This window comes from Tinamus guttatus, unplaced genomic scaffold, assembly GCF_059628265.1.
Source record: "Tinamus guttatus ecotype Peru unplaced genomic scaffold, ASM5962826v1 Tinamus_guttatus_pri_ptg000282l, whole genome shotgun sequence".
In the NCBI taxonomy this organism is placed as follows: Eukaryota; Metazoa; Chordata; class Aves; order Tinamiformes; family Tinamidae; genus Tinamus; species Tinamus guttatus.
In genome coordinates, this window is record NW_028288816.1 from 416,691 (window position 1) to 444,437 (window position 27,747).

The 27,747-nt window shown below is 53.3% G+C and overlaps 1 protein-coding gene and 1 pseudogene across 1 annotated transcript; one reads left to right on the top strand and one right to left on the bottom strand.

Annotated features, from left to right (window-relative positions):
• Positions 1 to 27,747, top strand: part of LOC148594213 (antigen WC1.1-like) — a 382,286-nt pseudogene that overhangs the window by 200,760 nt on the left and 153,779 nt on the right.
• Positions 17,277 to 18,236, bottom strand: LOC148594215 (olfactory receptor 14A16-like). Its single transcript, XM_088527345.1, has one exon. It carries the CDS (start codon positions 18,234 to 18,236, stop codon positions 17,277 to 17,279), a length of 960 nt encoding a protein of 319 aa, XP_088383471.1.

Genomic DNA, 27,747 nt, shown 5'->3' on the forward strand with positions numbered 1-27,747 from the left:
GGGATTGATTGTAAGCCAAAAGATTTTACTCTCGCTGTTACAAGGCTTTTGAAAATTAAGGCCGGTGGATATTCTCCACCCTGAACTGTGGGACAAAGGTACTAAGGCATTAGCTGAGGAGACGATGTTCTCAGGTTGTGGGAAAAACCTTAAGGCTTGGGGAAAAGTTGTACAAGCCTTGCAGAAAGCTATAAAAGAGCAGGAGACCTGGGTAGCGGTAAGGGACTGTTTGCTGGCCACCCCGAAAATGGGAGTCGGGGCAGCCGCACAGACTTTGCACCCCCCAGATGATGGTGATTCTGCTGACCCTAAAGATCTGCAAGAGAGCGACACATCCCCTCCATCCCCGAACCCCGTCCCGCTTACACAGGAGCAGAAACAGCCGAAATCTGTTTGGAGCGAGCTAGCCGGGGAAGCTAGGAACATTGAAAAGTAGTCAGAGCTTGGGGACGTCTGGGCCAGGCCACCACCCTATGCCCCTCAAAATGGCACCGAGCTGCAAGGGGAAGGGCCGGGCGAGGGTGCCCCCGCCGCGAGCGAGGGGCTGAGAACCAATGAGGGTGACCGGACAGGTGAGGGAGGCCCGAGCGAGGGGCCCAGAACCAATGGGGGTGACCGGACAGGGGAGGGAGGCCCGAGCGAGGGGCCGAGAACCAATGGGGGTGACCGGACAGGTGAGGGAAGCCTGAGCGAGGGGCCGAGAACCAATGGGAGCGACCGGACAGGTGAGGGAGGCCCGAGCGAGGGGCCGAGAACCAATGGGGGTGACCGCACAGGTGAGGGAGGCCCGAGCGAGGGGCCGAGAACCAATGGGGGTGACCGGACAGGTGAGGGAGGCCCGAGCGAGGGGCCGAGAACCAATGGGGGTGACCGGACAGGTGAGGGAGGCCCGAGCGAGGGGCCGAGAACCAATGGGGGTGACCGGACAGGTGAGGGAAGCCCGAGCGAGGGGCCGAGAACCAATGGGGGTGACCGGACAGGTGAGGGAGGCCCGAGCGAGGGGCCGAGAACCAATGGGGGTGACCGGACAGGTGAGGGAGGCCCGAGCGAGGCGCTGAGGACCAATCAGAGCGGCCATTTCACAAAAGGCGCCTCCGCGGGTAGAAGGCGGGGCGAACCAAGAGGGGGGGAACAGCCCGCCCGCAACGGAAGTAGGCGGGACGGAAGTAGGCGGAGCCGGAGCCCAACGAAAAGGTACTGGAGCCCGGAAGTGACCAGTCAGTCGAGTTCCGGCTCTGGCTCAGACACTAGTGAGGATGAGTGGCTCACAACTGATTCAAACTTAAGGAAGGAGAAAAAGAAGGTAAACAGAACTAAGAGCCAAAATATTCCCATTCGAATTAAAGAAAAACTGCAAAGGGAAGAAACCCCTCTCACGGACTGGAAGGAAATAAAGATCGCGTGTGCCGACTGGGGCGCATCGGCCACGCTAGCGTTCCCGGTCCAGGTGACGGAGGGGGGACAGAGGGTCCACTCGCCGATAAAATCTAAGGACGTACAAGCGATTGTTAAAGCAATTGTAGATAAAGGGATTAATTCTGCCATGGTCTCAACCCTCATAGATGGTATCTTCGGGGGGGACGATATGCTCCCATTTGATATAAAACAAACTTGTAGGCTAATTTTTAAATGGAGCAGGGATGATCGTTTTCAGACAAGAATGGGAAGACAACTGTACAAAGTGTTTAGCCCAAGTAACTGGGGCAGATCATCCATTACACGGCTCCAGCCTGCAGCGGTTAATGGGTACAGACCCAACAATCATCACCCCCCAGGCGCAGGCCCATGGCATGCGGGCCCATGAGGTTATGACAACTACTCGTGCGGCCAGAGAAGCTATTCGCACAGCCTGTAGAGTCGTTGCCAGACCATCACCATGGTCCACAATAAAGCAAAGTGAAAGTGAGAGCTTTACACGATTTGTAGATCATCTCCAGGCAGCGGTCGACTCTTCGTCCCTGCCCACAGAGGCAAAAAGCCCGGTCGTAGCGGAATGTTTACGCCAACAATGCAATTCGGCAACCAAAGAAATCTTGCGATCATTGCCGGCGGGGGCAAGTATCGCAGACATGATTAAGCATGTTGCAAAGGAAGAGCATCTGACCCCAATTCAGGCGGCTGTTCACACCGCAATAGCCAATGTAATGGCTTGTTCTAAATGTGACCAGGCAGGCCACATTGCAGCAAACTGCCCTTGGCTGGGGGACTCGCTGGCAGCGCTCCCCCATGCCGAGATCGACCCAAAGGTCAATGTCAGGAAAGATGGCAGAGTCAAGTGGTGCCCGCTTAAGTCTATTAAACCAGACCTTCAAAATAAAACTAATGAAAATTGTGAGTTTCTGTTCACAGGACCGGATCATCGGACGCCCTGGTGACAGGCGTCCCGCCCGAGCCTGCGAGTTCCACGCCGACCGAATCCAGAAAACAACAAAACAGCCTCCGCAAGAGGGGGCCGCGATGCCTTTGCATTATCTTAATTTTGCAGCTTGTCACTATAGGACAAGTAGAGTCACATCAGCCCTTTAAATGGGGTACTTGAACAGATGGAACAATCTCGAGCGATTAGTACAGAAGTAACTACAGGGTCACCAGTTTTCAGTGCCATGCCTTGCCAACCAGCACCCATTGAACCCTGTTCCAAACGCAGCTGGTACGAAAATTGGTTCACCGGTTCGCTATGGTTAACCACCCTGTATATTGAATAAGCTTATGCCGTTTTTCAAGAGTCGGCTAGAGAAGGTTAACATCATGTTAGTAGAACGCCGACAACGGCTTTAAGAATATATCCACTCAGTATTATCCCCAAGTTATCCCAAGGTGCACCCTATTCCTATACCGCGGTATTACCTGTCATCCTCTACCTTCTACGTGCCTTCTTCTTTGTGCCTTATGTTTTTATGTCAAGTTTATGATATATAATCTTAAGATTGTTATAAGCTATAAGAATAGAATAATAATAAGAGTAAGTAAGAGTAACATAGGAGTAATAAGGATAAGTTAATAATGACAATAGGTAAGAGTAAGATAATAATAAGATAGCAATAAGAATAAGATAATAATGAGAATAAGTAATTAGATAAGAATAAGATAGTCATATTTTAGCTAGTTTTGTTATGCATAGGGAGGGGGCAGATGTTGCAGATTACTACATTGTTACAGATAGTTAGGGTCCGGCGGCCGGAAGATATCGCGCTGTACGGAAAGGTAGAGCCCCTAATAGCCAATAGTGTTAGTTTATGATGCAAGCAGACGGATGTGACGTTGTAACCCTTAGCTATATAACACCTTGCTACCCATCAATAAACGCCATTGCCGTCTACCACATTGGTGTCAGCGAGCTGATGGTCCGAGCGGCCTGGGGTGGTCGCCGTGCCGTTCCTGAACCAGGTCGCCACGCCGCTTGAGCGGCAACAGGGTGGTTAATGGCAACTTGGGCAACTTGGGTGAACCTCTCTCCAGGAAGGACAAGGTGCCACTGAAGACATCCACAAGTGCATAAAGCCTGGAGCAGAGAGAGGAGCAGATGGAGGTGCCCATCTGACTGAGAAATATTGCTGAGGTGTGCTGGAATCTCACACAGGATTCTACATCTCATACAGTAGCAGGGTAGGAGATCTTCAGGAGTGAGCGGAGGAAGATGAGCAAAGGGGCTGCCCTTAGTGTGAAGGGGCAGCTCAGCTGTGTGGAGCTCTTTGAACATGAGGGCTAGGGCCTGAATTCAAGCTTGTAGGTGACAAGGGTGAGACCACAGTGGGAGTGACCAAGCACCCAGGCAGGATGAGGAGGTGGGTACAGTCCCCTTTAAGCAATGTGAGCAAGAGTGCGGCTCAAAGGGCACCCCACGTGCACACAGCCTGCCAGCACTGGCTGCAAAGTTGACTGGCTGGCTCCTGCAATGACCTCCCAGGAGCTGGGAGAGGGCCGAGGAGGCAGCAGTGCCCTGGTCTCCACCACATGTCAGCACCTTCACCTCGCAAACCACAGGAGGACTCACGTCCTTCCTCCCCGCACTCCTCCCAGCAACCAACTCCTCCCCAAAAGGCTGAGGGAGCCTGAGGCCTCCTTGTCCACCGAGAAGACGTGTCCCGGATGGACTCCCATCAACACTGCCAGTTGCTTGTTCCCAAGTGCCTGTCCCAAGAATCGTTCTCTGCAGGGGACTGCTCACTTGTGACAGTCACAGGCAGTGCAGTGCCAAGAGGATGGTGACAGCCTGTTCTTCCAGCATTGCCTTGGACAAGCGGCTTGTGAGGAGCAGGAATGGCCAGACCCCATGGGTGTCCCTGCAGCCAGCTGTAGGGAGTAGCCTGGGGACATGGTTGAGTTCAGCACCAAGAAAGTGTGGGTGAAGCAGCAGGGCTGGTCATCACTGGTGCTGGTGGGGCAGGGGTGGGAGAGCTCTTGGCAGGTTCCCTTCTCCCAGGGGGAACACCGGGGCTTCCATGTGTGCCCATCCCTGCACCCGCACACGGCTCCCTGGCTCCGCTGTGCAGACAGCACCCAGGGCAGGGTGCTCAGCCCTGGGGAAATGTCCCTCTGACATGGTCCCCATGACAGCCCGCACTGCCCTGTCCCCCCACAAACCCTGCTGGGCCCAGCCTTGTACCACGCTGGGGTTGGTGCAGAGCCGTCCTTGGCCTCTGAGCTGGGAGGGAGGCTGGGCAGGGCCGGCTGCTCCTCTGGCTACAGGCACCGAGGCCGGCAGGAAGGAGCTGCCCAGGCAGCCAAACACTGACACTGAAGGTGACCTCAGTGACTCTCCAGGCTCCCTTCCCTGGGCCTCCCGGGTCCCCACTGCCTCTTGCAGCACTGCAGAGCTCTCCCTAGCCTGCACATTCATTGCTTTAGCCCTTTCCATTTGGGTGGCTCCCCTTGAGTTTCTGACGCTCCATTCACTGCTAGGAACATGGTGCCCTTGGAGATGCCCTGTGCTCTCCTGGAGGCTCCATATCCATCTTCAGCCCTGTGACATGGAAGATAGTGCTTGACCATTCACCATCTGGAGGAGCTCTGAGCACTCACAGTGAGAACTGAATCCAACCCTCCTTCCCTAACACATCATCTATGAGATCATTGCTGGAGGTCCTGGAAAGCCCTGAGTAAAAAACAAATACTTTGATGGTGAAAGTCCCTGAGCACATTTTAGAATCTGACTTTGGAAGGAGAGGCCAACCTTCAAGTACTGCAGTGAGGAAATCCACTTTTATTTGAGCAAAGCCAGGATTGACAAAGAAACGCAAGGACAGACATATTTACAGTAGATATGGCAATTACACAGAGTGGGTTCATGCTTCTGGCAAAGGAGGATGCATTCAAAAACTTATGTAAAAAAATATCATTATAAACACAGAGAGAATGCTCAAAGCACAGAACTATCCAAGATGCATTAGGAACCACTTGTTAGGAAGGACAGGGAGCTTATTTCCAGCACCGAGCCAGTTTCATTAGGGCATTCTTGAGATCCTTGTTCCTCATGCTGTAGATGAGGGGGTTCAGGGCTGGAGGCACCACTGCATACAGAACAGCCACCACCAGATCCAGAGCTGGCGAGGAGATGGAAGGGGGCTTCAGGTAGGCAAACGTGCCACTGCTGACAAACAGGGAGACCACGGCCAGGTGTGGGATGCACATGGAAAAGGCTTTGTGCCGGCCCTGCTCAGAGGGGATCCTCAGCACAGCTCTGAAGATCTGCACGTAGGACACCACAATGAAAATGAAACATGCAAAGAATAAACAAATGCTAAACACAAGAAGCCCAACTTCCCTGAGGTAGGAGTCTGAGCAGGAGAGCTTGAGGATCTGAGGGATCTCACAGAAGAACTGCTCCACCACATTGCCGTGGCAGAGGGGTAGGGAAAATGTGTTCCCAGTGTGCAGGAGAGCATGGAGGAAACCAGTCGCCCAGGCAGCTGCTGCCATTTTGACACAAGCTCTGCTGCCCAGGAGGGTCCCATAGTGCAGGGGTCTGCAGATGGCAACGTAGCGGTCATAGGCCATGACTGTGAGGAGACAATACTCTGCTGATACTGAAAAAAAGAAGAAAAAGACCTGCCCAGCACATTCCAAGTATGAAATGACCCTGATGTTCCACAGAGAATTGTGCATGGATTTGGGGATAGTTGTGGAGATGGAGCCCAGGTTGAGGAGGGAGAGGTTGAGGAGGAAGAAGTACATGGGGGTGTGGAGGCGGTGGTCGCAGGCTACAGCTGTGATGATGAGGCCGTTGGCCAGCAGGGCAGCCAGGTAGATGGCCAGGAAGAGCGAGAAGTGCAAGAGCTGCAGCTCCCGCCTGTCTGAGAATGGCAGGAGGAGGAACTCATTGAAGGAGCTGCTGCTGTTGGACATTAGCTCCTTTGGGAGTCCTGTCCAAGGAAGGAAAGAAAGCAGAAATTTAGAGCAGACTTGTCTGAGCTAAACCATTTCAGTTTCTCAAAAATCCCCCATATTTCCTCTCTCCCTTAATTCAGCCCCATTTCAGGTGATCCACATTGAAATGGCTGTATTCTCTGCAGCAGGGACCCGCTTCCCATCGCTCCAAAGAGTTGTTTCTGATGTGCTGCAGGTGTAACTGGATGTGTCAAACTACTCTTTGATTAGTATTTCTGGAGATGCCTGGGAATGGCGTCTTGCATTGCTTGGAAGGGACTTGTCCTGGAAAACCCGCTGGGAATATTCTCCATTCACCAGCATCAGAGCTGAATACAGCACTCACACTGGTTGTGTCTGAAGGAGAAGAGCTTTGTGAAGGATTTGTCCCCATCGACCTTGCCCTCCTCAACAGAGATATTTGTATCTGAATCTGTCACACCAGATCTGACTCCAGCCAGGGAGGAGAACAGTCAAAAGGAAGCAAGGAAAGACCTTACCTCTTTCTAGATGTCGAGATGTCTAGAGACAGTACTTGTCCTCATGCCACTTCACCATCTGCACCTGTATTTCAGAAACTTCAGAGAGAAGGAGTAGCTTTGCTGCACAAAATCTGCAGGAGTCGATGGCCTCCCCTTCCACGGCAGGGCTCTTCAATATGCGGAAATCAAGTGTTGTCCGCAAAAAGATCACTGCAGGAGTCTGTTGATATAGAAATGTGCGTATATATAATATATATAATGGTGCACACACAAACACACAAGGGTGCCTCCTCAATGTGGGAGCATTCTTAGATAGAACAGATATCTTTGGCATTTCAATCACTCTCAGCATGAACCCTTGTGCATTCCAACAGCAGAAAAAGGACTTTGTCACAGGACCTGCTTCATCACTGAGCCTTGCCCCTCGCTGTCATGTACTTGCACCTTACTCAGATGAAGGACAACGACACTCACAAGTGAGCCCAGTTCTCCCTGCAGAAACCTCCCAGGAGCAGGGGACTGTCCAGGGGCACCCCCATGTTTCCAGGTGCTAAGGAGCAGCTTAGATAGACCCTGATGCAGCAGCCCAGGAGAAGCTGGTGCTGTCTATGCACTAAGGGATGGCTGAGGGGACATTCAGATGTCCCTGGCAGACTCTTTGGCTGCTCCTTGAATCTCTTAATGAGTCTCAGTCTCTTGTCCAAATCTGCCAGTTTTGTTTTCATTTTCCTCTTACCAAGTGGAAGGAAATTCTAAGCACCATCTCAATGCCTGCCTTGCCTTTCCTTTTGCAAAGTGCCCCCTGAAATGTGCTCGCAGCTAGACCTGTGAGCAGAGCTGACCCCCACAGCACCCTCCCAGCAGGAGAAGGAGCCTGTCCTGGTAGAGGATAATCCTCCCACCCAGAACTTCTCCCCTCAGTCCTGTGGGGAGCTCCCTGGGCAGGCTGAGCACTGACCTTCACAGGCGACACAGTCACTGCTGCGGGCACACAGCACCTTTGGGTGCAGGGACCCTGCTCTGAAGTGCAGACCTCTCACCCTGTCTGCACAACCCGGCTTCACATCACTGCTGTTTCTGTTGGGGAAGGCAGCAGGATGCCCTGCTCATAGGTGGTATGTTAGAGAATCCCTGCTCTCAAGCAGCTCCTCTTCCTCTGCACTGCAAAAGCCAGGATAAAGAAGAGAAAAATGCTGCCAGCCATGGAGTGTGATGGATTCTTATGTCCCCTTCAAGAAGCTTCGTAGCATTGTCCTGTAAGCACAAACTCACCATGTCAAGAGCTGTGAAGGTCTCCTCTGTGCTCCCGCTCCACACTGCCGTTCCCCTCTCGCTGCCTTCTCTCCTCTGCTGTCCGCAGCAGCAGGCAGTGCCCGCAGCCCTGCTGCTCTTGGCACAGGAGCTGCTCCTGCACTCGGCTGTCTCTGGGCAGTGCTGCCAGGCTGCCACGAGCTGCCTCCGTCCCAGGAGCCTGGTCCCGCTCAGGAGCAGAGGAACAGCTGAACTCACCAATTTCTCTGTCCCTCGTGCTCCCTCCTCCTGGGAAATGTTCACTGGAATAGAGTGAAGTAATCACCTGTTGTCTCTTCCCATCGAGTGGAGAGCAACTCTTTCAAACCTTGCAAATTCTTTCATCAGAGGATCACAACCTATGACAGATGGAAATGTGCTCCTGTGGAACACCCAATTCTCATCTCTGACCTAGGCAGGACACCTAGTTAGGACATGAAGGGAGCTCCTTGACACATGGTTCAGGGATTGACTCAGATGTGTCAGTCTGGGCATCTCACGCTGGTCTAGAAGACCCTGACGTGAAGTGGGATTCAGAAAAATACTGCAAGCTCCACAGGCAGGTCAAGTGATTCCCCTTTCAAAACTGAAGTGAGCACAACATAGAGGTCTGCAAGAGAGCTCCTTGTCTAAGCTGCAATTGCAATCACTGGAGATGGAGGATGGGAACCAGTTGCTCCCACACAAACACCTGGGGACAGCTGAGAAAACTGAGGAGGTCCAAGGCATGTGCCAGGGCCCACTTGCTCTGATGCAGCTCCTTGGAGACCTGCATCATCCTAGAGCATCAAGGTGGGGGCCTCAGGAGAATTGCATTGCCCATCTGAAATGACCCCAGATGCCAAATACAATGGCAGCCCCAGGAACTATGAAGATGAGGCGTAGAAAGATTCTGGCATGAAGCAGCAGCTCTGGTAATTCAGTGTGGATACTTGATTTGATGGCATAGAAAAGTGCTTGCAGGGCCTTGTCAGATGCTTGGGGTGTCCAGCACAATCACATGTCTCTGGCAAATGCAGCAGGGCACCTGCAGGAAAATCATGTCCCTTGGCAAGGGCTCCAGGGCATCCTGCATTTCCATGCAGTAGCCAAACAAAGACATTCCAGCACTGGCTGTAAGGAAAGCCCATCCTGTCTACACCCAGGGTGCTGCATAAATGGGAGGCATCCTCACCCCGCCATGTCTCTGCTCCAGTCTCTGCCCTCTCAAACCCTTCTAGCTCTCCTCTCCTGAATTTCTGCTCCCCCTGCCAGATGATATGAACAAGGCCTGGGCTAATGAGGGCCTCAGAGTGGATGGAGCACTGGCTACCAAGGCCTAGGGACTTCTTCAGCAGCACCTTCGCTTTCCTAGAGATTGCTTCAAGAAATCTGCCATCCTGCCCCATCCCTCAGGCTAGGCAGGTGTGACAGTCACAAATGGTCCATGTGTACACCTACAGCACCTGCACACACACACCCATGGTCCCTACGGCACTGGCACGGCCTTTGGGTGCCTGGCACTCCCTGGGTATCCCTTTTGCCCTGCCCGGTGGCCTGATGGAGCCAGTAAAGGTGCTGCTGGTGCTGTCAAAAGGCAGAGTGGGCAAGGGCACTTTTGGAGCTTCCTCACAACCTGCTGGTCTGTCCATGGGCTTTGGAGTCTTCAGCCAGTGCCATTGTGGTGGCCTTTGCTCTGGAACAGAGCAGTGATGCACAGATTATGCCTCCAGCAGCAGCATCCCTGCACATCTGGACATGAACTGATGCAAGAAGGAGAACGTGTCCTAAATATTCATGATTTAATTCTGCATTTCATATACTGTAATTCATATTGCTTTCATGTACCCTCATACCAGTTTATTACAAGATGAAATTGGAGAGGACAAACAACAAGGGTCTTTCCTGCTCTCCCTCACTTTTTTACTCTTCTTTTTCATTTTATTTTTTCAGTAGGATTTGGAGGAGGAGTTGGAGCTGAGCCCATGGCAGGGCAGCAAGGCTGCAGGTTGTCACATTTCCTTTGGATGGAGGCTCTTCCCATCTGCTGGCCTGATGGTCATCAGCCAGGTGGCCAAGACGGCGAGGAGAGCCTTAAACTGGGAGTGACTCAGGGGAGAAGACTCCAGCAAGAGTGAGGAAGTGATGGGCTGGGATGGCAAGGAAAGGTGCAAGTGATGTGGACAAAGGAACCCCTGGAGAGAGCAGTGGGATGCAGGGAGCTCTGCTTAGGGATGGACAGAGAGCCTGTCAGGATTGTAGGGATGAGGATTAGTGGGCAGAGCAACAGAGCTGGCCTTGTGTAGATCTATGGACCTCTAGAAAGACATCATGATGGGATCCCCATGGTTTTCACCAAGACATTGTGATGGCATCTTTCTCCATGGTCTCCACCAAGGAATCATGTTGGGACCTCCATAGTCCCCACAAAGGCATCATGATGGGGTCTGCCATGGTGTCCAGCAGGGCATGATGATAGAGTCCCCATGGAAACCACCAGGGCTTTGTGATGGCAGTGATAGCCTGCCCATAAGGCCATTGTGAGCGGGTGGTCCCCATGGTGACCATGTTCTTGTTGGGGGCCAAGGCCCCAGGTTCCCCACTCTGAGGAGAGCAGCTCCAAGCAGCTCTGAAGGGTGGAGGACCTCAGGAAAGGCAGCCATTAAGTAAGCATCTGTTAAGAAGAAGAATGCTCCATACAAACAGTTGTTAAAATTAGGAAACATCTCTGGAGCCCAGCTTGACTAAACAGGGAACTGGCATGTGGCCTTCAAGTCAGTAAGGCAGCATGTGGAAAGGGGAAGAAGGGAGAGACTGCAAAGGAAGAAGTCAGAAATACTGTCTGGTAAAGTAAGGATGGTTTGGGGAAAGCCAAATCTCCCTGCTCCTGCTTCAGTGAGAGTAAAAGAATGAAGAAGGAAAATGTGGGCTCATGGCTGAATGGGACTGGGATTCTAGCATGTGCAGCCCTGCTTGGCTTCAGTCAACCTTCCCCAACAAGGTGAAGCCTGAGAAATGTCTGAAAGGGGCAACTGGAGAGGTCACTTCTCTCTTCCTGCCCTGGCAAGTGCGTGCCCTGGGCAGAGCAATAGGGTTGCCTGGTGTTGGGGCTTGGTTTGGGGTTTTGGTGTTTGGTAAGACAGGATCAAAGTCCTGTGGGATGAAAGAGCACAAAGTCTGAGCACAGGTCGAGATGAGGGTGAGCCTCAGCTCCATGATGACTGCTGTGAGCTGCTCTTTGGGTAGAAGTGGGATGGAGGACAGTCTGTGGCAGAAGACAGTCTTCCTCCTGGAGGCACCAAAGCAGGCTCGCTGTTCTTCAGTTCCTCAGCAGGGTTTCATGCTTAAGAGAGAGATGATAGTCCAGAAAAGAGCAAAGGAGCCCTTAGCACAGATCCCCCTGAGAATCATAGAATCATAGAATCATAGAATGCTTAGGGTTGGAAGGGACCTCTAGAGGTCATCTAGTCCAACACCCCTGCATACGCAGGGACACCTAGAGCACGTGGCACAGGACTGCATCCAAGCGGGTTTTGAAGATCTCCAGAGAAGGAGACTCCACAACCTCTCTGGGCAGCCTGTTCCAGTGCTCTGTCACCCTCACTGTTAAGAAATTTTTCCTTAAGTTCCTATGGAATTTTTGGTGTTTCAGTTTCCGGCCATTTCCTCTAGTCCTATCAGTGGCCACCACTGAAAAGAGACCATCACCGTCCTCTGCACTCCCTCCCTTGAGGTACTTATAGACACTGATTAGATCCCCTCTCAGCCTTCTCTTCTCCAGGCTGAACAGGCCCAGCTCCCTCAGCCTCTCCTCATAGGGCAGATGTTCCAGGCCCCTGATCATCCTCGTAGCCCTGTGCTGGACTCTCTCCAGAAGCTCCACATCCCTCTTGTCCTGTGGGGCCCAGAACTGGACACAATACTCCAGATGCGGCCTCACCAGGGCTGAGTAGAGGGGCAGGATCACCTCCCTCGACCTGCTAGAGATGCTCTTCTTAATGCAGCCCAGGATTCCATTGGCCTTCTTGGCCAATGAAGAACTTTATCTAGGGCTCTGCTTCCTGCCTTACTTCATTGCCATGGTGAAAGTAGTGCAAGAACATGGTGCTGCCAAATTAGAAGAATGAAAATGTATTTCAAATTGTTAAAGACTGCCTGAAGTTTTGGAAAAGGCCGTCTTTGTTATTCTTTCAGAATATTCCTACTTATGACTATAATCTGCTTTAGGGGATGGATTCAATTTGATCATGTAGAGAGGCTGGTGCTGCTGGAGATGCCCTGGGCTAGTTCCCTTGTGGTGCTGAAATTTTTGGAGGTGGCTCCTGCAGGCCCTTAGCTTGTCATTAGGAAAAATAACTGAAATAAAGCAAAAAAAAAAAAGGCTAAGACCTCTTATTTTCCCTCCATTGACTAGAAAGGGAAATGCAGACAACTGCATTTGACAGAGACATCTGCATGAGGCAACTTTCTTTTTCAGGTGCTCATTGTAATCAGTCTAATGTTAAGACACTCCTTTCCAATTAGCTAGAGAAGATTTGAAAATTGAAGAAAATTATGAAAAGAATCATGGCTCCTGAGGGGTTTTGCATTTCACTGACCCCTTGGGAGTAGTTGGTGCTGAGTCCATGAACCTCTGATGCTGAGAGGAGACTGAAGAAACTTCTCAAGAAGTTCAAGTCAGAAGCACATCCCCAAGTTTCTTGGAGGGTTAATGGGTCCCACTGTGGTTCATTACCAAGCAAAGCCTCCCCAGGGGCTGATTAGAGCCGAGAGTTGGAAGCCATGATTAAACGTAGGAAAATGCAAAGTGCAGGTGCCTCTGATGCCAAGTCAACCCTACATGTGCGTTAACAAGCAGATTGACCAGAGGAGTCTAGTCCCTGAGTAGGGACATCCAGTTCCTGAGTAGGGACATCCTTTCCATCAGGCTTTGCCCAAGGCTTTTGGTTGGAGCAGTGTGTAGGTGGGAGTGTTCAAGGCCTAGGGCAGGACACCTTGTGTGCCTGGGGGAAAGCAGGCAAGGAGGCCCTGTTGCCAGAAGGAAGAAGTGTCTTCTCCTAGACCTCAATGGCAGAGACATCAGCCATGGCCAAGAGGACATAGACCTAGTTTTTCAGAGGTTTTGGCACCACCCTCAGCTGTCTCTCCCTTGGGCTCTCCTACACTTTCCCATTCCTGTGCCTGTTTCCCTGCAGCTTGTAGACACCCAGGCTGCTTCCCCACCTTGTTCTCACCCCAGCATCTCTCCATCCTTTCCCATGTCTCTCTGTCCTTAGTGACTCTTCTTTGAAACAATAAGGCATGGTTTGATCTCAGGTCCCCTCCAGGTGACATGATGCACCACAGCACTGCTCTTAAGTGACATTTCTCTTTTCTTCAAGTCAAGTCTGTACCTCAAGCTTCCGTTTGTGACTCTTTCTCCTTCTCTGTTTCTTTCCCACTACCTGAACAACTTCCATCATCCCTGAAACCACCGTGCAGGCAGTCACAGGCTCCTGCTCTCTTCCCATTAGCTGTAACACTTCAGCAGGCTAAAGAAGCTCATGGCCCTCAGCTTCTCCATGCAGATCTTGTGCTGCCCAGGCCTGAAAAAGCAACCTCACCCCAGCAGAAGGGCCTGACTGGGGAAGCCAGGTCAGGTACTGACCCATAGGCAAAAGAGAAAAAAAAAAGGAAAAAAAAAAAAAAAACAGTAGATGCCTTAACTTCTTTGCACTGAACAAACACAAACCCTCTCCTCACAGTGGGGCAAGTGATACTCGAGCCCCCAACCACCTTGGGGGCCTGACACTGAACTCACTTCATGTGATGAGCAGAGTTCTTCTACAGCGAGCCCCAATTGGATGCAGTAGCTAGAGGCACTCTAATGACTACAGAGTAGGGACTCCTGTTCATGCAGTCCAGGACACTGTGGCCTCCAGAGCATGTTGCTGGCTCACATGCAGCTTGCTGCCCACAAAGCTTCTTTCCCCGAAGAGCTGCTGCCCAGCCAGACATTCCCCAGTCCATATCACTGCAAGGCTTGGTCTATCCCAAGGGCAGGACCTGGTTTTTGTCCTTATTGGAACACCATCACTACAAAGTAGACAACACTATCCTGTGTAGCCAAGCTGATCTCCCAAGGCGTGTTCTAGTTTTAATGAGCATCAGGAGGGACCATCCTTGTGCTGGGTGGCTGTGCTCCTTAAACACCTGCTGGCTTTCCTAAGCTCCACCACCCTTCAGATTGTCGGATTCCCCCAAGGGGAGGGAGCCTACACAAGCTCTCACGCAGACCTTGATCCACCCCATGCAAGAACTCCTTCCATCTGAGCTGTCCCTTCACATCAAGGACATGCACCCCATCCTGCTCTTCCCCCCTATCCTTTCTTCCTGCGGAGCTTGTCCTCTGCCATCACAGCCCTCTAGTCATGTGAGTGGTCTCAAAGCATCTCCATTATTCCAACCGTGTTTCCGTGCAGTGACAGCTTGTGCCTCTCCATCTGCCCTCCTCTGTGCCCCAGCTTGCATGCATTTGTGTGCGATATTGGGGTTGGAGAGCCTCAACTGTGGCACAAAGAAGACATCTGCAATGGTGCTACCTGTTACCAAGAGCCAAGGACACTGTGTGTGCAATGGCCCCATTTGACAACAGTGACTCGCTCGTGTAGAGAGCACTTGTCAGGGCTATGCTGAAAGGAGGTTCCCAGAAAGAGAGCCAACTCTGGAATGCCCAAGGCCAGGGGGAAGCAGGAGAGGGATTTGGCTCCTAGGGGTGATTAATGGCAACTTGGGCAACTTGGGTGAACCTCTCTCCAGGAAGGACAAGGTGCCACTGAAGAAGCCCCTGGACCTGGGCAGGCTGTGATTTACCACACGGAGGTCATCGTTAGCCCATTTCCTTCATGTAAGGGTGTGAAGAGTTTCCAGAGAAGGAGAGCTACAAGATTTTAAGGGTGAGGCTACTAGAGCGGAGACCTCTTTCCACCATTGGATGACAGGAGCAAGGGCAGTGTCAGTGATGTTCACAGGGTCTCTGGATGGCAGTCCAAGCCAGGACCTTCTTCACTGGTGCATTGGCCTTCAGGGAAATCAATTCAGTTCTGTCCCAGGCCCCAAGGTGCTGCAGAGGGAGCTCAGGCAGCAAAACCCTCTCCTGCCAAGGCTGGGCAACCCAGCTCTGTTTCCCCCTGGCCCTGGGCTCTGCAGGCTTTGCTCTCTTAGTGGGACCCCTCTCTTACCATCTCATTGACACCTGCTCTCCATGACAGCATGCCCGTGCTCTGAAGTGCGGCCACCAGAAATGCTGTGTCCTTGGCCCTTGGTAGAACAAGTTTCACCATCACCAACCTGTTCTCGGCGCCACAGCTGAAGCTCTGCAATGAAAACATGCACAAGTGCATAAAGCTTGGGGCCGAGAGAGGAGCAGATGGAGTGTGAAGGGGCAGCTCAGCTATGTGGAGCTCTTTGAACATGAGGGCTAGGGCCTGAGTTCAAGCTTGTAGGTGACAAGGGTGAGACCACAGTGGGAGCGACCAAGCACCCAGGCAGGGTGAGGAGGTGGGTACAGTCCCCCTTAAGCAATGTGAGCAAGTGTGTGGCTGAAAGGGCACTCCATGTGCACACAGCCTGCCAGCACTGGCTGCAAAGCTGTGGGAATAGTTGTTCTTGGGGACTGGCTGGCTCCTGCAATGAGCTCCCAGGAGCTGGGAGAGGGCCGTGGAGGCAGCAGTGCCCTGGTGTCCACCACATGTCAGCACCTTCACCTCGCAAACCACAGGAGGACTCATGTCCTTCCTCCCTGCACTCCTCCCAGCAGACAACTCCCCCCAACAGGCTGAGGGAGCCTGAGGCCTCCTTGTCCACCCAGAGGACATGTCCCAGATGGGCTCCCATCAATGCTGCCTGCTGTTTGTTCCCAAGTGCCTGTCCCAGGAATCGTTCTCTGCAGGGGACTGCTCACTTGTCTCAGCCACAGGTAGTGCAGGGCCAAGAGGATGGTGCCAGGCCTGTTCTTCCAGCATTGCCTTGGACAAGCAGCTTGTGAGGAGCAGGAATGGCCAGGCCCCATGGGTGTCCCTGCAGCCAGCTGTAGGGAGCAGCCTGGGGACGTGGTTGAGTTCAGCACCGAGAAACTGTGGGTGCAGCAGCAGGGCTGGTCATCACTGGTGCTGGTGGGGCAGGGCTGGGAGAGCTCTTGGCAGGTTCCCTTCTCCCAAGCGGAACACGGGGGCTTCCATGTGTGCCCATCCCTGCACCCGCACACGGCTCCCTGGCTCCACTGTGCAGACAGCACCCAGGACAGGGTGCTCAGCCCTGGGGAAATGTCCCTCTGACATGGTCCCCATGACAGCCCGCACTGCCCTGTCCCCCCACAAACCCTGCTGGGCCCAGCCTTGTACCACGTTGGGGTTGGTGTAGAGCCGTCCTTGGCCTCTGAGCTGGGAGGGAGGCTGGGCAGGGCCGGCTGGTCCTCTGGCTACAGGCACCGAGGCTGGCAGGAAGGAGCTGCCCAGGCAGCCAAACACTGACACTGAAGGTGACCTCAGTGACTCTCCAGGCTCCCTTCCCTGGGCCTCCTGGGTCCCCACTACCTCTTGCAGCACTGCAGAGCTCTCCCTAGCCTGCACATTCATTGTTTTTGCCCTTTCCATTTGGGTGGCTCCCCTTGAGTTCCTGAAGCTCCATTCACTGCTAGGAACATGTTGCCCTTGGAGATGCCCTGTGCTCTCCTGGAGGCTCCATATCCATCTTCAGCCCTGTGACATGGAAGATAGTGCTTGACCATTCACCATCTGGAGGAGCTCTGAGCACCCACAGTGAGAACTGAAACCAACCCTCCTTCCCTAACACATCATATATGAGATCATTGCTGGAGTTCCTGGAAAGCCCTGAGAAAGAAACAGATACTTGGATGGTGAAAGTCCCTGAGCACATTTTAGAATCTGACTTTGGAAGGAGCGGCAAACCTTCAAATACTGCAGTGAGGAAATCCACTTCTATTTGAGTGAAGCCAGGATTAACACAGAGACACAAGGATAGACATATTTACAGCAGGTATGGCAATTACACAAAGTGGGTTCATTCTCCTGGCAAAGGAGGATGCATTCAAAAACTTATGTAAAAAAATCATTATAAACACAGAGAGAATGCTCAAAGCACAGAACTATCTAAGTTGCATTAGGAACCACTTCTTAGAAAGGACAGGGAGCTTATTTCCAGCACCAACTGAGCCAGTTTCATTAGGGCGTTTTTCAGATCCTTGTTCCTCATGCTGTAGATGAGGGGGTTGACTGTTGGAGGCACCACTGCATACAGAACAGCCACCATCATATCCAGAGTTGGGGAGGAGATGGAGGGGGGCTTTTTGTAGGCAAACGTGCCACTGCTGAGAAACAGGGAGACCACGGCCAGGTGTGGAATGCACATGGAAAAGGCTTTGTGCCGGCCCTGCTCAGAGGGGATCCTCAGCACAGCTCTGAAGATCTGCACGTAGGACACCACAATGAAAATGAAACATGCAAAGAATAAACAAATACTAAACACAAGAAGACCAACTTCCCTGAGGTAGGAATCTGAGCAGGAGAGCTTGAGGATCTGAGGGATCTCACAGAAAAACTGCTCCACCACATTGCCTTGGCAGAGGGATAGGGAAAATGTGTTCCCAGTGTGCAGGAGAGCATTGAGGAAACCACTGGCCCAGGCAGCTGCCGCCATTCTGACACAAGCTCTGCTGCCCAGGAGGGTCCCATAGTGCAGGGGTCTGCAGATGGCAACGTAGCGGTCATAGGCCATGACTGTGAGGAGGGAAAACTCTGTTGAAAGTAAGAAAAATACGAAAAAAACCTGTGAAGTACATCCCCAGTAGGAAATGTCCCTGGTGTTGCTCAGAGAATTGTGCGTGGATTTGGGGATAGTTGTGGAGATGGAGCTAAGGTCGAGGAGGGAGAGGTTGAGGAGGAAGAAGTACATGGGGGTGTGGAGGCGGTGGTCGCAGGCTACGGCTGTGATGATGAGGCCGTTGGCCAGGAGGGCAGCCAGGTAGATGGCCAGGAAGAGCGAGAAGTGCAAGAGCTGCAGCTCCCTCCTGTCTGAGAATGGCGGGAGGAGGAACTCGTTGAGGGAGCTGCTGTTAGACATCTGTTCTATTGGGCTCAGGAAAACTGTGTAGGGAAGAAAAGGCAATAATAGCTTAGAAGAATTTTCTCTGAAATAAACTTTCCATTTTTCAAAGAAATGCTTCTCGACCCTGTCCCAGCTCTCAGTAATTCCTTCTTCTCACTATCACTTTCAGTCAGCTCCTCAGTCTCTGGCCCACCTGAGTGTTCTGGGAGGAGCCGGAGCCTGAGTTACTCTACGCCAATGTGTATAAAGGACTGGTTCTTGATATCTGTCCTTTTAGATTTGATGTCACAGGACATCCACCTTTAAGATAAAGGGTCTTTTAATATTCCCACACACACTTCCAATGAGTTTGGGGTGCAGCAGGGGTTTTTAGCATTTTGTTTTAGAATTACTTATTTTGGAAATATTTAGATTCTCTCACCATATCTGGTCAGGTTCTTTGCATGTCTTTATTGACATGCAAATAAATACAGTTGTCTCTATTTTTGAAAATGTGAGCATTAAGCAGACTGGAGATGGAATTGGGTTCTCTGCTGCTTAGGGAACAGTGAGGCGTGCTGTTGAGCCCATCTGTCTTGTTCCTGCAGACAAACTTGGACTCTGTTATCATAGAAGCACTCATTTAACTTTGCTCTCCCTCTAAGTTCAAGGTGGATACGTGATGGAGAGAACAGGACACTGTTACTGACATGGCAAAGACTCTATGCACTGAGTTCACTTACGCAGGTCAGCTCACAACCCCAACAGGACAACAGAGACAGTCAAGTGTCCTGACAGTCACAGGGTCTCCTAACGGGAGAGTCCAGCCCTTTGCAGCCCCTCCAATGACGCTGCCCAGCACCCTGGGCACATTGCCCATCTCCAGACACCTCCATGGCAGGACCTCAGGGTGAGTATCTGAATTTGTAGCTGAAGCCCCAGCTGACTGCCAGGACAAGAGCAGAAAGGAGAGGCAGGGAAACGAGGAGAAACACTGTGACTGCTGCCAAGGGAGGACAGAGAGACAGAGCAGCACCATCCCCAAGTTGCACTGCCCAGACAGTGTATCTTCCCAGGGTAGTGGTTCTCAGACCCTGCGCCTTGCAATGGGAAATGGGCACATGGCAGGAGAGAGGCAGCTCTGCTGTTCTGGAAATCTGACTGCAGAGGAGATCAGAAATGCCCTGGAGCCCTTCCCCTTGAGAGCAGAGTGAGACTAAGCACAATGAGAATGAGGAGAGCTGCAAAGCAGGTATTGCTGCTGCCCACAGGTGAAAAGGCAGTTGAAGGAATATTCTGGGGTCCTCACAGACCTATTGATCACACAAAGCAGCACTGCAGAACTCTCCTTCAGGCATCTAAACCTAAAATGTCCCATTCATTTGCTGCCTTGTCAAAGATATCAAACAAAATCCTAGCCTCTGGATATTCCCTTCTCTTTCATAGAAGCTTCCCAAGAGTGTCCTCTTGAAAAGCCCCTTCCAGATATGTTGTGGGGGTGAGGCTGAGCTGTGAGCAGCCCTGACCCCACACAGCAGCCTCTCAGCACGAGAATGAACCTGCCCAGGGGGGATCTCTCCTTCCACCCAGAGCTTCCCGCATTGCCCTCACTGTCTTGCACCAGCTCCAGAAGAAACAGCCATGATGCCCTGACCTTGTGATGCTGGGACAGGGAATTTCTGTTCTGAAGCATCTCCTTGTATGCAAAGTAGAAGCAGGGAGAACAATCCTCAGAAAAGAATGCTCTCCCGCATGCCCCTTTCCAGCCCCTCCACTGCTGCCCTATGCCCCTTGTGGTCTCACCCCCACCAATGACAGGATCACACCAACTCAGAAAGACTGTTTATTTGCGCAGGAAACGGCCATTTGTGTTTTTGCGGAGGGCTCCGCGCAGCTGGCGATTCTGCAGTTCTTGGCTGCGGAGGTTGCCCAGCACCAACATCCTGTGCGAATCAGGAGAAAGATGTTGAGCCACTCTGGATATCTAGGCACCCGCTGAGAATTTGATGGTGCATCCTAGCCCCCCAGCCCATCTCCATGGAAGGCTGTTTGAGGCCAGGGCAAGCTCCAAAGCCACTTGTGTGCCCTGGGACTGGGCTCTATTTACCGTTGAGCCTCTTCCTGCTCCTTCAGCCTCTGCCGGTTCAGCTGGACCTTGTCCTTCCAGGCGTCCCGAATCACCTTGTAGGATGCCGTGAGCTGCACATTCAGCTTGGCTCGCGGCGACAGATCCCTGCAGGGGGAGCGACCAAGTCCCTTTGCCACTCTGATGGCTCCTTCCCTCCCTGGCCCCATCCCCTCACAGCAGAGGACACCAGGGGCTCTTGCAGGACGTGCCCAGAGCAGAGAGATTTGCGGGCCAGTATCCACACACCATCCTGGTCCAGCACGGTCCAAGGACCTGGCTTGACGCAGCAACCCCATGGACACTCACGTTTTGGCTGGCTGGCCTGTGGCTGGCGAGCAGCGCTGCTCCACACGGAGCTGCTTGTTCAGAATTTCTATCTGTTTGGCAAGGGCAAGAAGAGCAAACGGTTTGAGGGCGGCAGGGGGAATGAGGGAGACAGGGCTGGCTCCCTGGCAGGGGAGGCGCCAGGTCCTTGCAGGCAGCAGCCACCTGCGCCCTGGCTGCCTGCGAGGCCCCACCACCCTGCAGGTGGGATATGGCCCTTTTCCCCAGGGCTGTCCTAGGCATCCCCTACCTTTTTGCACTGCCGGCTGCACTTGTCCTTCATTGCCTGCAGCTCCTCCAGGATTTCACGGTCCGCCTTCGCCTTCTCTTGGAAAAGGGAGAGGCGGGCGGCTCTTGCAGGGTGCTGCGGGGCAGGGAGGGCTGTTTCCTGGAGGAGCACAGGAAGGAGCAGGATAGACTTCATTTGGTGAGGGATCTCGTGGCGCTTGGAAGCCTTGTTGGCTTGTGCTCTTCACCCTTTCTCCAGCGCCTGCTCCTGAGCCTCCCAGACAGCTGGGCTGCTGCCAGCATGATGCAAAGCTGCTCTCTTATGCCTTAAGTGAGCAGACTCAGCAAAGCAGCCCCAGGTGTCCAACCCCATCCAAGCCAACCAGCACCATCTCAGGAAGGGCAAAACCCCAGGAGAGTTTCTACAGGCGTGTGGTGAGAGCCGACTGAAAAGGCTGATGCAAAAGCAGAGCCAAGCATGCAGGCTGTGGGGCCGGATCCCCCTGGGGATGCTGAATGTCCTAGTGATCCCACCCTGCGGGCCCATGGCACGGGGAGTCCCGCCAAAGCGAGCTTTGCTGCTAGCGGGAGAGATGCGAGTGTTACCCAGGGCCCCATCACGCACCTGCGCTGCAGTGCCTGGAGCGGCACTGGCAGGGCCAGTGCGAGGTGCAGCTGGGGGATGAGGCACGTGCTGCACCTGGGCCTCCTTTTCCCATGAGGGCACCAAGAACTGCCCCGATAGGTCTGTGAAGGTCCTGAGAAGAGAGTGTGGGCTGAATTAGGACGAGGTCAGGAGGTGTTGGCTCCCGCGAGCCTCACGATGGGATTCCTGAAACCTCCCGGGACTTGTTGCTGGAGCAGTAACTCCGCACCGGGCATTTGCATTCTGCTCCCCTAAAGCTCATGACCCTGGAGGAAAAGGAAGGGGATGGGAGGCTCCTTGGCAGAGTGACTCAATTTTGCTGCCCAGTGAGACAGCAGCCGTGGTTGGGAGCCGTGTGTCAGGAGGCACTGGGAGATCTTCGGGCCAGCACGTCCCAAGGGGCCCTCATCCCTCCTGCCCAGGCTCTGTCTCACCTGGCAGAAGGTGGCTTCTCCAAGCCTGGCTGCCTGCTGCGTGCGCCCCAGCTGGGCAGCAAGGGGAGGCAAACCTGCCTGCCATGCTGCAGGAGTGCGCCAGGATGCTGCTCTGTAAGCAAGAAACATGGGAGCTCTTCAGCACCGCTGCTGTGCAGCAGGCTTGGACCTGGCTGCTACTAGCCAGGGCGGTGGCAGAGGACCCCAAGCTGGTGAGGAGGCAGCTTTGGTCTTACCCTTGCTGGGCCTGGTGCTCCCGAGCTCTTTCCCCTTTTTCTTCCCGCCTGGGGAGCTAGCGGGGGCAGCCTTTGCTTCTGGGCTGCATTCCACCCTGACCTGAAACCTGGAAAGCAGAGGGAAGGCAGGTTGGAGGATAAGTCTCTTTCTCCCCTTGGCACCTTGTGGCCACTAATGTTCCTGGCTGCCCATGGAGGTCTCCTTGCCAGCCATCTACTTGTGTCCCTGCTGCTTCTCTGGGGAGATTTGGCAGTTTCCTCCAAAGGCAGCAAACCTGGCCTAAGTGGTGATAACATCTTCCGAGCTCCATGCTGAGCACTGAGCTCCAGTAGCGAGTACTCCCGAGCAGGAACAGGGAAGCTGTGCTCCGGGCGTACACTCACCTTGGGAAGACGTAGATACGCCGGGACGGGATTACTGGGATGTTGGCCGGTGGAGTGGGGACCACCAGTTCCTTGAGCCACGGTCTCTGCAATGTGGACACACACAGTGGGAGGTTGGCAGGGCAGCTTGGTGCCTGCTGCCCAAGGCAGCAGCCCTTGGTCCTGCTCCAAGGGGAGCCTGCCGCTCCAAGCCTTCTTGCCAGCCCTCTGCTGTGCATCTTAGCCCCTCGTTCTGGTGTGCACAGCCTGCCTGGCAAGGGCAAGGGGAGAGGGGCTAATAGCCGTGCCAGGCTGTAAGGAGAAGACTCAAGGAGTTTGGGGACTACTCTCTCTGTGAGAGGAGAATTTGGTGGGGCCAAGCACTGCGGCAGGGGTTGGATTATCCCACCAGTCCCCAGCAGGCCAAGAGAGGCCAGGTGCCACCTCCTTTTGCAGGATGCCCACCGAAATGGCTGTGGGCCCAGCAAGCTGAGGGACTTACACTGCGCAGGGCTGCAATGAGGCTTGCGGTGGTCTCCAGCTGCTGGATGCAGCTGCCAAAAAACTTCATTCTTATTACATCTCCCTCGCGGCCCAGGACCCCGACGTCCTTGAAGATAAAGGAGACATTCTCCTGATACTTCAGGTGGGATGAGAACAGGATGATGGTCTCATCCACACAGTCTTCCACCACAGGCCGTGGCAGGGAGGTGGCCTGACTCAGATGCCTGAAGTCCAAGGGCTCGATCTTGATGTTCTCTGCAGGGAAGAGGAGCAGGGTCAGCGCTGCAGCAAAGTGGGTGGCTGGAGCCAGGTGTTAGGGCAGCTGAGGGAAGAGCGCCCATCTTTACGGTGCCGTCTTTGCAACCCCATCCTGTAGAGGAGCACCCACCCACTGCCCACCAGAGGGGACAAGGGAAATGGAGGGTGGCCCAGTGCTGCCAACTCACTGGGGACAGTCACTTTGGGGCGTTTCAGCCACTGTTGCCAGGCTGGGTTCGTGGCCAGCTTGAAGATGGGTCTTCGGACCATCAGCACTTTTTCTGGCCCCAGCCACAGTGGCTCTTGCACCACACAGAAGGTGCCAAGCCCCGTAATCAGCACACCCTGCAGAGGCAAAAGACAAGGTGAAGGCATCAGCCTTCTGGAGATGGCCCAAGTGACAGGTGTCAGCGTGTGGGGCTGATGTTGCTGCTGCTGAGGAACTGTGGGGCAAGAGGGAGTCCTTGGGAGAGCTTTGGAGCAGAGTCACTTTTCCAGGATTTTGTCCTTGGCCTGATCCAAGAATTTCCCAACATCCCAGAACTTGAGAAGATGCCAGAGTTCACTGAGGACATAAAAGCAGGAAAATATCTCCATCTCTCATCTTGGTCTCCTCCCTTTTGTCACCATGGGGCAAAGAGCAGGCCGCCGAGGTGCCCCACAGTTTCCCCTACAGAACTGCACACGGTCTCTCTGCCGGCTTGCTGAGGAGCTGCTCTGGTGGCAGGGTGCTGCTGTGGCTCAGGGGGCAGGATTGCTCCCTGGGTGCCCAGACTCCCTGGCCAAGCGAGCTTCCCGACAAGGGGAGGGGAGCAGGAGAGCAGCCCACCTTGTTCAGCATCATCTGCTGCAGGATGTAATTGGACACTGCGTCCCAAATCGCCACAATCTCTGCAGAGCAAGGGAAAGAGACGTCAGCCCCTGTCAACCTGCTGATGGCTGATCTGCAAGCTGCCCAGCCCAGGGTGACACATGCAGGTGTACGCAAACCCTCCAAGATGCCCCAGTCCCAGCCCTCGAGGGGTCCTCAGCCCCCATTTTTAGACTGCCAGGCTTCCGCAGAGCCTAGGGCCAGTGTGGAGCAGGGAGAGGGACAGGGGGTAGGACCAAGGACTGTGGGCACCTGACCCCTGGGAAAGCAGCTCCCCAAGGCCTCACCCTCCATGGAGACTTTCAGGAGCGTGGGGTAGAGGAGCCTCATCTCCGGACGGAGGGTCTCAGTCCAGGAGCCCTGCATCTTGCTCGGCCCCTCGCCCTCGCCTCTCCTCTCCAGCAAGGCGCACAGGTCTCTTGCAGCCTGCTGGCCCCAAACCTCTCTGCACCGCGCTCGCCTCGCCTCCCGTTCGCGCTTCTCGCCACGCAGCGGCTGCACGGGGGGGCAGTGGGGAGCGCCACGAGCAATGGCCAGCAACAACCAGGCCTTGCAGAGAAGTGCAGCTGCTGCGGCACCGGTGGGGACATCTTATAGGAATATGTCCTTGTGATGAGATAAGGCCTGCTATGAGCTCAGCCCGTGTCATTGGGGGAGTGTCCCAAGCGGGGCTGTGAAGCCCCCGGCTGGACCTGGAGCCGCTCTCCGTCCTTCTGCCTCCCTGGCACAGCCATGGCCAGGGCCGCGGGCACATGGGGCTGGCACATGGGCACCGTCCCCGCGGGCAGGGCTCCCTGACACCCCTCTGGCCGTGCCCGTCGGCAGCGTCTGGGCCAGAGCGCCCTGGCACGGGGGACGCTGGGGCTGCCCCCTTGGTTCCATCACGGAGCTCCCCTCCTCCCTGCGGGTGCTGCTGCAGGGCGCCCGCGAGGGCAGCGAGTGCCCGAGGAGATGGGGGAGGCGGCACGGATGGGCACCTTGGTGGCTGGGTCCTCCTTGTGCCGCAGAGCCCCGTCCTGTGTATGACAGTTTAGCTTCTGTTTTTTTCATATTTTTCCTCCCTTTTTGCTTATTTTCATTTTTATTTTCATTTTTTTCATTTTTTTGCATTGTTTTCTTTTTTGTTTTCACCTTTTCAAGGTTTTCTTTTTCCTTTCATTTCCAGCTCCCTCTTTTATCTTTTTTCTTTTGTTATCACTCCTTTTATCCGTTATTTCCCTATTTCTCCCTTTTTGGATTTTTTCTTTGTTTTTTTTTCCTTTTTAGCTATATCCTTTTTTCCGCCTCTCATTTTTTCCTTCATTCTTTGCCCCCTTTTACCTTTTTCTTTCCCCCTCTTTCAGTTTTTTCTTTTGTTCCCCCTTTAATCATTTTTCATGTTTTTTCCCTCTTTTTGTTTTTTCCTTCATTTTTCCTCTTTTTCATTCATTCTCCCCCTCTTTCAGCTTTTCTCTTTCCTTCTCCCTCTATTTTTCAGCCTTTTTATTCCATTTCCCCCTCCTTTTTAGCTTTTTCTTTCGTTTTTCCCCCTTTTTTCCCTCATAGTACTATTATTTCGGTGAAGATACTTTTACAGGTTTATGCTCCTATTCAGAAAAGAGGTACTCACAGTGTTTTTAAGCCATTGGTGATGGAAGGAGGCTTAGGGAGGTACGACTGGGGGGACCGAGGCTCAGGAAAAGTCCCAAGTGTTGGGTCTGTCATGTGTAATTTGTGGGGACGCCAAGGCAGGACGTGGAGGTGCAGAGGGGGCAGGAGGCAGCTGTGCAGTTGGGACATGTCGCTTGCGGGCCTCCCAGAATGGGGGGATTTTCAGCAGGAAACGGGGAGGCAGCGCTGCCTGGGCCCCCTGCGAAAGGTTGGTTTTCACAAGCGCCCTTGGAATAGAAATGGGGCCCTGTACCTTGCAGCCCATTGGGGAAAATGACCATGTGATGGCGCTCGCAGGGTTTGCAAGAGAGTATTGCTGGCAAAAAGTACTGCTTGCCACTCGTGAATCAGGACCTGGAGGTCCTCAAGTTGAAGTCCTTTTTTCCAGATTGTTTTTGATTCTTGCTGTTTGCCTGAGTCTGGTGCTGAGTGAGGATCTTGCTGTCTAAAACTCTTGGATGTTTGTCTCCCTCTTGTTGCAGACCATGGCAGCCAAAGGGCTTTCGACAGATGCCGTCCTTGACAAGAGCATGAAGATGAGGAGAGAGTCTGGAGAGCAGAAAGTGCTCTGGGCCTGGCAACTCCTGAATATCTCCATTGCGGGCATGATCTCTACAGACATGTACGTTGATCATTAATCATCTGACTCAATTACATAAAACATCCTGCTATGTATAGGTCTCGATGTTCCCCAGAACCCAATTACTGACAATTGGTAACTTTTTTTTTGTCTTTTATTTTTCCTTATCAGGACTGGAAAATGTCCAAGCTCGTACTACAACATCCCCTTCTGGCAACTCTGGTATATTGGTGAGTTGTCAGTGCCCAGCAATGAGTTTTGGTGAGGAGGGAATGTTTTGTGCTTTCCTTTTCTTGCTGGAGAAAATGTTTTAAAGGCAGTTTAAAAAAAAAACCCTAAATATCAGAACTTCATTTAATTTGCTTTTATCCCTCATTGTAGTGACAGGAAAGGGTGTATGAGCAGCTGTGTTGTGGGGCTGCATGCCATTTCCAGATAATGGAAGTTCCTTTCAATGGACTAGACTCCAAAGGAGCTGTATCAAATCCTCTTAGAGGATGGAAAGGAGAAAGAGTGAGGCAAATGTGGAGATCAGTGACAGAAGGTTTGGCCTGTGCGGAAAATCTTGCTGTCAAGAACTGAATGTCCACAAAGGAGACAGAGGAGTCCTAAAACTTTATTCGAATGAAGGGCGAGTCTGTGACACTGTGGGGTCTCTCCAATTGCTGGAGGCTGCAGCCTCCCTTTATCCTAATTCCCCACCCGAGGGACACCCTCTCCTTTTCCCCATTAGCTAAGGTACAAACAGCCCCAGAGGTGCAGGAAACTCCAGCCCCACGTCGAAAGGAAGCTCATGGTGGAGGAGGACCCAGCTGCACCTGGCCCAGAGAGGCTCTCTGACCCTCCACACAGGGCTCCCAGGATCCATACAGGCCTTGCAGCATCCCAGGCGTGGTGCTTGGTGTTGGAGAACATCGCCACAGCCAGCAATAAGTAGCCTCTGGCCAGAGAAAGTCACTCCTGGCTGGCTTACCCCACCATCCTTGTGCTCTCCATCCTTGTGCTCCCATCCCTGCTGCCAGCCTCTGCCTCCTGCCCCAGCACTCACCTTCCTTGTGCGCTTGCACCTCACAAGATGCCCGTTGCTGGACTGCGAGCAGGCGTTCGCCTGCCTCTCCTTCTCCATCTCCAGGGCACTTGCTACAGCTGCGGATTGCTGCTCTGGGAACAAATGGGAGCTGCTCCTTTTGCTGGAGCTTCTCTCCTCAGAGTGTGACCCTGAAGGTGGTGCTCTAGCCCAGCACAGACTTGGTCGCCATGGGCACTGCCCCATCACAATGGCCCTAGGGACATGATGCCACCCCCATCACAAAGCCCTGGCGGTT